This window comes from Pan paniscus, chromosome 6, assembly GCF_029289425.2.
Source record: "Pan paniscus chromosome 6, NHGRI_mPanPan1-v2.0_pri, whole genome shotgun sequence".
In the NCBI taxonomy this organism is placed as follows: domain Eukaryota; kingdom Metazoa; phylum Chordata; class Mammalia; order Primates; family Hominidae; genus Pan; species Pan paniscus.
The window spans coordinates 180436684-180444389 of record NC_073255.2 but is presented as its reverse complement, the minus strand read 5'-3'; the positions used below and the strand labels follow the sequence as shown (position 1 = coordinate 180444389).

Genomic DNA, 7706 nt, shown 5'->3' with positions numbered 1-7706 from the left:
AGTGAAACCATCTAAACCTAGAGATTCCTTTTCTGGTAGTTTTTAAATTATGGATTCAATTTTCTTAATGGTTATAGAGTTATTCAAATCATCTATTCATGCATGGTGAGTTGAGTTTGTTTGTGTTGCAGGAGGAACACTGCATTTTGTCCATTTTGTCTAAGTTGTCTAATTTATGTGTGTGGAGTGGTTTGTAATATTCCTTGATTGTCCTTTGTTATATGTGGTGTCTGTAGTGATATCACCTGTTTCATTATGGTATTTAAAATTTATGTCTTTTCTTTTCCTTTTAATTTCTGCTTGAGTTTGCCAAATTTTATTAATCTTTTAACAGAACTATCCCTTTGTTTTATTGGTTTAACTATTTTTTTTCTTTTAAATATAAGTGTTTTCTTTTCTTATCTTCATGAATCTCTACCCTCTACTTGCTTTGAGTTTATTCTGCTCTTCTTTTTCTAGGTTCCTGAGGTGGAAATCTATTGCTCACTTGAGACTTTTCCTCTTTACTATGCATGCATTTATTGCTATAAGTTTCCTTCTCAGTACTTTGATATGTCACAGTTTCATGTTTATCCAGTTCAATGTATTTTTAAAATTTTTCCTTGAGACTTCTTTGACCGATAGATTAGTTAGGAGTGTGTTTTTAAATTTCCAAGTGTTTGGGAATTTTCATATCTTTCTTATGCTGATTTCCAATTGGATTCCCTACAATGGTTTCTGGTTTTCACCTGCTCTGGATGATTACGATCTCTTTTAAATTTGTTCTGGTGAGTTTAGGGCCTAGGATAGCTCTATCTTGCCATGTGTTTCGTCAGCACTCAAAAAAATATGTGTATTCTGCTGTTGTTGTGTGGAATATTCTGTAAATGCCAAATAGATTCTTTTGGTTAATGGCATTTTGAGTTGTTTTATATTCTTGTTGATTTTCTTTTTCTTCCCTCCTTTTAAAATATGAAATGCTTCACAAAATTTTGTGTAATCTATATGCAGGAGACGTGTTAATCTTGTCTGTGTCATTCTAATTTTAGAAAGTGCTGCCAAAGCCAACACTCCTTGCTGATTTTCTGTCTAGTTCTATCCATTATTGAAAAACGCAAGAGAAAATTTCCAACTATAATTGTGGATTCATCTATACCTCCTTTGAGTTCTGGCAGTCTTCTTTTTTAAAAAAAATCAACTAAAGTTTATTAAATTAAGCATAAAGTTACTTTCACATTTATCTACAACCACAGTGAATACAGTTCTTGGCATGAAGACACCACAACCTTTAGAATTTAAAGCCTCCCCACCTGCAAGATTACATATATAAAACTCCCAATATTGTTTCTATAACAGTGGATTAATTCACCAAATTAAAATAGTTATACGATCTAGAATAATAAAATGGAATGATTTACTCATAAGATTCATATTTAAAGCATCTTTATTTACAAAATACTATCCTGAGAATCATAATTCCATTAAACTTCAATTTGAGCAAAAGTGCAATCACTTACTTAAGTAATAGCAGTTACTTAAACTGAAAATGAGATCCGTCAAAATTACTTTTGAAGAAAGCAACAATATTGTCAGGTTTCTTGCTGTGGTCCTGGATGTTCAGTAGCATTGAAGGTGGAATCAGTCCTGAAGGGAACTCGCTTCTACCTTCAGAATGTGGGGTTGGGGTAAAATCCAGGTCTCGGATGAAGGTAAGGAGGTAAACCCCTTGGTGGGTAGATGTTTCTCATTGCAAATGGAGCATGTGGTGGACCTGGGAAATCCCTTGGTGGAAAATAACCTCGAGAAGCTCCAAACATGGTTCCTGAAGGAGGTGGGGGGAAAGGAGATCCTCTTCTCATGAACGGGCCCCTTGTATCCACTGGAAACGATGGTCCTCTGACTGGAGCAAGAGGTGGAGGAATAAAGCCAGGGCCAGTTCCTTCATTTTCAGCAGGGAGAGATGAATCAGGCACATTTAAATTACCAAGATCATCTTTGGCATCATTTCTACTGGATTCCATTTCTGAAGGCATTGACCCATCCATTTTATCCAAAGAAGTCATTTTAAAACTTCTGGGTTCTGCTGGTCCAGACAGTCTTTCAGAATTAGAATAAAATCTGTCTTCCCTTTGAGGAGGAAGAGCTGAATCAGGATATGATTGTCCTGGTGGAGGAAACATCATCTGACAGTCCTGTTCCACCAGAGATGACAGGGACCCAGTGTCAGAAGGAGCCCTGTGAGGATCGGTTAACCTATCACAGCTTGGTTCTCCTCTTTCATTGGTAATCTGATGGTCCAGGGGATTCCCTGGGCCTCTTGGGCCTCTTCCTCCTCCCTCCGGAAGCACAGGTGAGAGTCCCAGTGGATCCTCCAACAAAGTTTGAGGAGAGAGAAAAGCTCTCTTTGCAGATGAAGGCCGACCCAATGGTGCGGGACCATTCAGGGAATGCTCTCTGCCAAATGCTGTATTTGAAACATCAAGTGCATTAGGATCTTTTTCTAAAAGTTCAAATTTCAACTCTGTTTCAGTTAATTTTTGTTTGTTGTGAGCATTTTCTTTCCTTAAATCATTGAGGTTTCTTTCAGCAGTCCAAGCTGCCAACCAATTATCATGTCCTCTTTTCTCGTAGGAAATAACCTGCTTTTGATAAAAATGAACAGTTCTCTCCAATTCTTCTTCAAGATCTTTGGCTAGCTTTCTATAGGTCTCCAGCTCTTCAGTGGCATGGCTGATCTTTTCTTCCACTTTAGAAAGTTTCTCTTCTTCCTCTATCGGGTAATTTTCCTCTATTGTCAATTTCCTGTGGAGTTTCATTTCATTTTCTTGATAGAATTCAGTCATTATTTTAAGTTTCTGTTGAAGCTTCTGATTCTCACTTTCAAAATGTATGTTTTCTGACTGCAAAGATGCTTGTTGAGTCTGAAGATTTTTCATATACTCTGTAAGCTCTTCCTTTGTTTTATCAACTTCAGATAACTGAATAATAATGTAGTTTCTTTCTCCTTCTAAGCTTTTTAAAGAAACATTTAACTTAGCAGCATGAATCAGTTTCTTCAAAGCTCCTTTTGGAGGATCATCTAAGTTAGCACCATTTCCGATTGACTGTTTACTTCTAATTCCAGGTTATCATCATCCGTTGTGTCTTCTTCAAGCACAGCAGCCTGATCGTTCATCATTAGCAAGTGTCCAGTCAGGGTCTTGATGTGATTTTCTTTATCATTTAGAACTTGTTCTGCGTGTACTTTGGAGTCTTCAAATGTTATTTTCTGTTTATTAAGTTCACTCACTTGTTCTTTCCATACCTCAGCTTCTTGCAAAAGCTGTTTCTGGCTTTCCTGAAGTTGAGAATTTTCATTCAAAGCATCTTTTATTGCTATAGCCCGTCGTTCTTCACTCATTTTAAATATCTTGCAGATGATTTTGGCTTCAGCTATTTGTGATTTGAGGGATTTTGACTCCTCTTCTAGAGACTGTATCCTTTTTGAAATATCCGCCATCAATTCATCTTGTTGAGAATGTTTAGATTTCTCTTCTTTTAAGTCTTTTTCTAGACAGAGGATTTCATCCTCAAGTTCAGAATTGGACCTGTTCAGCTTTTCACAGGTTGCCTCCAAACTTCGTGCTTCTGCTGCCGCCTTCTCATAGCTACTTCATCGCCTTCATACTCTTTTTGAATAAGGCTAAACTTTTCAAGTAGTTTACTTCTCAAGGCTACTTCATAGCCTTCATACTCTTTTTGAATAAGGCTAAACTTTTCAAGTAGTTTACTTCTCAAGGCTACTTCATCGCCTTCATACTCTTTTTGAATAAGGCTAAACTTTTCAAGTAGTTTACTTCTCAAGGCTACTTCATAGCCTTCATACTCTTTTTGAATAAGGCTAAACTTTTCAAGTAGTTTACTTCTCAAGGCTACTTCATAGCCTTCATACTCTTTTTGAATAAGGCTAAACTTTTCAAGTAGTTTACTTCTCAAGGCTACTTCATAGCCTTCATACTCTTTTTGAATAAGGCTAAACTTTTCAAGTAGTTTACATTTTTCTTCAATTAGTCCAGAAACCGTTGCACCAAGTTTTTGCTCTCTTCCCACGTAAAGCCGACTCCTAACCGATCTAAAACTTCTCCACATAAAAAGGAACAACAAAAAATCCAATAACAGCTGCACATACCACCAGTTCCGATGGAAAACCGTAAGGGTTCGAATCTGGTCTCATACTCTCAGGTAGTGCTGCCACAACTCTGCGTAGCTCCTCCAGGACCAGCCCCAAGTGGGGCTGAGGGGTAGCACCGGGCTCCTCCATAGCGCCGAGGCTGCTCTGGCGGTCACCGCAGTAACACTGGCCACAATAAAAGGTGGAGAACACGCAGCCTTGGGTCTGGAACCCGAATCCGCACGTGACAGCCAACCGGAGCGGACCGCTGTGGAGCGGGCTGCGGGGGGAGCTGGGGAACGCGGGCACCCACAGGCCTCACAGGCCCATGTTGTCCCCACCACTCCCCGGCCCCCTTCTTACACTTTACATCCTGGGGCAGCGCAGGTCCGAACCCGACCCACCTTAGTTCTGGCAGTTTTCACATCACGTATTTTGAAGTTGTATTTTTTGGTGAATACACTTTTAAAATTGCTGTCTTCTTCATGAATTAAACCTTTGATCATTATATAATCTCTCTGTTTCTGGTAAATTTTTTTGCTTTATCTGACATACATGCAGGCACTCTTGCTTTCCTTTCATCAATGTGTGTGTAATATATCTTTTTTCATCCTGTTAATTTGGCCTGCCCTGTATTGGTAAATTTCAAGTGAGTTTCTTGTACACAGCATGCAAGAAACATATAAGAAAGGGTCATACTTTTAAATACACTCTTCTATTATCTGTCTCTTGGTAGACCATTCATAATTAAATGAATTATTGATACTTTAGTGCATAAGCCTGACAGTTTTTGTTTTCTCTATCAACTCTTGTTTCTCTGCTTGTTTTTCATGACTTTCTGTGGGTTATTTGAACATTTATTTTAGAATTCCATTTTGTTATTCATAGTGTTTATGATGTATCTTCTTTTTTATAGTTTTCTGGTTGCTTTTTATAGCTTAGTGGTTGTTCTAGATATTCCTTTATACATACATTATCACAGTCAATTGGTGTCATCTGTATTTCAGTTTGAGTGTAGTATAGCAACCCTATGTCATTTTATGTCTCTTTACCCTCTCAAATTTATAGTATCATTGTCTTACATCCATTTAGAATAACACTAGACAATGCTATGATTTTTGCTTGAAACATCAAACATAATTTAGGAAATCAAAATCTATGCCAATAAATAAAGTGAGCATTTTAGAGCTGCCAGAAGGAAATAGGACACGACCTGCTTTGTCTTTCATTTTTTCTTTCTTTCCTTTATATTGATCATAGATATTATGATGCCCTATCTATTAACTCCAATATCTGGATTATCTGTGAATTTGTTTTTAATAATTGATTTATTTTTTATCAGTCTGTATTTCTTGCTTTTTTGTGTATGTGGTAATTTTTTAAAAGTATGCTGAGTTTCTGGATAATATGATATAGAAATACCCAAAAATTTTGAATTTTTTTCTGGACAGATGTTATATTACCTGCAGATCACCTTGCTGCTCTCAAGACCTAGTTTTAAGCTGTGCTATGGTAATGATATTTTATTTTCCTCTTAGGACATATGCCTTACTCCTAGGATACTGTACCTCTCCTTAGACAGAATCTTTAGGGTCCCAACTGGGTTTCTCAGTTGTTTACCAACATTTCCCCATCTGGCTGGATCTGAAACCCAGTAGGTTTCCAGGAAATTTTCAGTCCCTGATGATCTCTTCTGCTTTCCCAGCAGTTGCTTTCTACTAGGTCTCTCCTCTTCTTAGCCAACTGTCACACAGCTAAAGAGTCACAGAAGGACCAAAATGGCATTTACACACCCATTTCCAGGGTTCTTTCTCTCTCCCATATGGTACATTAACCCCCAATTCCCAACCAGCTTATTAGCTTTGAACTCTATTCGTTGCTTCTTTTGGTTACCAAGACCACTAACCTCTGGTTGGGTCACATTTTCCTGTACCAAGGTCAGGAAGATGCCTTTCTGGAAAACCCTGGCAAATGTGGTACTAACCTCATGTGTCTCACCTTCCTTAAAGATCTCATACCTGACTTGGTACAACAATGTTCTTCAATGCCTGCTGATATGGTTTGGCTGTGTCCTTACCCAGATCCCATCTTGAATTGTAGCTCCCATAATTCCCACGTGTAGCCTTGCCCACCTGAACCATGCTGAGGACCTGGTGAGAGGTAATTGAGTCATGGGGCTGGGTCTTTCCCATGCTGTTCTTGTGATAGTGAATAAGTCTCATGAGATCTGATGGTTTTACAAAGGGGAGCTCCCCAGCACATGCCCTCTCTCTTGTCTGCCATGTAAGATGTGCCTTTGCTTTTCCTTTGCCTTCTATCATGATTGTGAGTTCTCCCCAGCCATGTGGAACTGTGAGTCCACTAAACCTCTTTCTTTTATAAATTACCTAGTCTTGGGTATGTCTTTATTAGCAGCATGAGAACAGACTAATACAACTGCCAAGAATTTTTTTTCTATATTTTGTCCAGATTGTATAGTTTTTTATCGTGGGAGGGTGAATGTGACACCAGCTACTTTGGTGTCAAGTAGCCAAGTCATGTACTAACGTATTTTTAATGTAGAGCTATACAGTCTTCTTTCTATACTTAAATTTTTAATTAAAATATGATAATTAAAATATTACTAAAAATTTCTTAATGATTTTATTTCATGAGGGAAGAGACTTGGTCAGGAATGTGAAGTATGGCTTACAAGTATTTTCTTGCTAGCTGTGAAATAGATTGAAGGAAGTATTATCCGGTCCCCCATTTGGCAGATTCAGAACCTTGAGGTTAAAAGACATAAATAGTTTGAAGTTCACCTTATAATTGATTAGAAAGGGACAGACCTGAAACTCAGGTTCAGCATTAGACCTCCATGTCTTTGGCACAAAAACATACCGTCTCTTGACTTTTGCCCTGTCTTCATAATTCCAAAGAGCCTGAGATTACTTTCAGACTATACCATTTTCCTTATTAGTAAGTAATCTGTCTGAAGGTCTGTATGAGATAGTCATAGTGTCAGCCAGAAGTCTGACATTCAAGCTCATTTCAAAGCCCCTGGAAATAGACTCTCTTCACTGCCTTCCGTGTGGACGTCCATTGCTCTGCAGTCTGAGACTTGAGTCCACACTGGGCAAACACCTCCCTAACTCCTCAGCCTCCATTCTTATCCCCATGGTCAAAGTTCAAGTCCTCAGCACCTCTCACCTGGACTGTTCCAGAAGCCTCCTCACTAGTTTCCCTACCTCTAGCCACAATCCCAACTGAGCTGTCTCCCAGAACACTGCCAAATTAACCATAAATTTCAGCTTAAAACCTTTCAGTAAATTCCTGTTGCCTTCAGGTAGAATCCTTCAGTAAATTCCTGTTGCCAACCTTCTCATCATCTGGGTCTGCCTTCGCCTCCTGCCTCAAGTTCCAGGTTCCCATCCTTGTACCCCTTCTCCCGCAATTCCAAACTGATGATCGTTTTCAGAACATTTCACCACAGTTCATATTTCTATGCATTTACAAATACTACTCTTTCTTCCTGAAATGGTTTTGCCTTCTTTCTATAACAGGGTTTCCTGAAATGGTTTTGCCTTCTTTCTATAAC

The 7706-nt window shown here is 38.5% G+C and overlaps 1 protein-coding gene and 1 non-coding gene across 2 annotated transcripts; both read right to left on the bottom strand.

The window, feature by feature from the left end:
* Positions 1 to 945: 945 nt before the first annotated feature.
* On the bottom strand, positions 946 to 1048 carry LOC112440543 (U6 spliceosomal RNA). The gene has a single exon (XR_003028580.2). It is a non-coding gene; the product is annotated as a U6 spliceosomal RNA (small nuclear RNA).
* A 598-nt stretch (positions 1049 to 1646) lies between these two features.
* Positions 1647 to 4291, bottom strand: LOC100980542 (cTAGE family member 15-like). The gene is given in 4 exon segments (XM_055115256.1): positions 1647 to 3073; positions 3076 to 3629; positions 3932 to 4113; positions 4115 to 4291. Coding segments are annotated over 4 exon segments (2328 nt in total). The 5' UTR covers positions 4280 to 4291.
* Positions 4292 to 7706: the final 3415 nt, after the last annotated feature.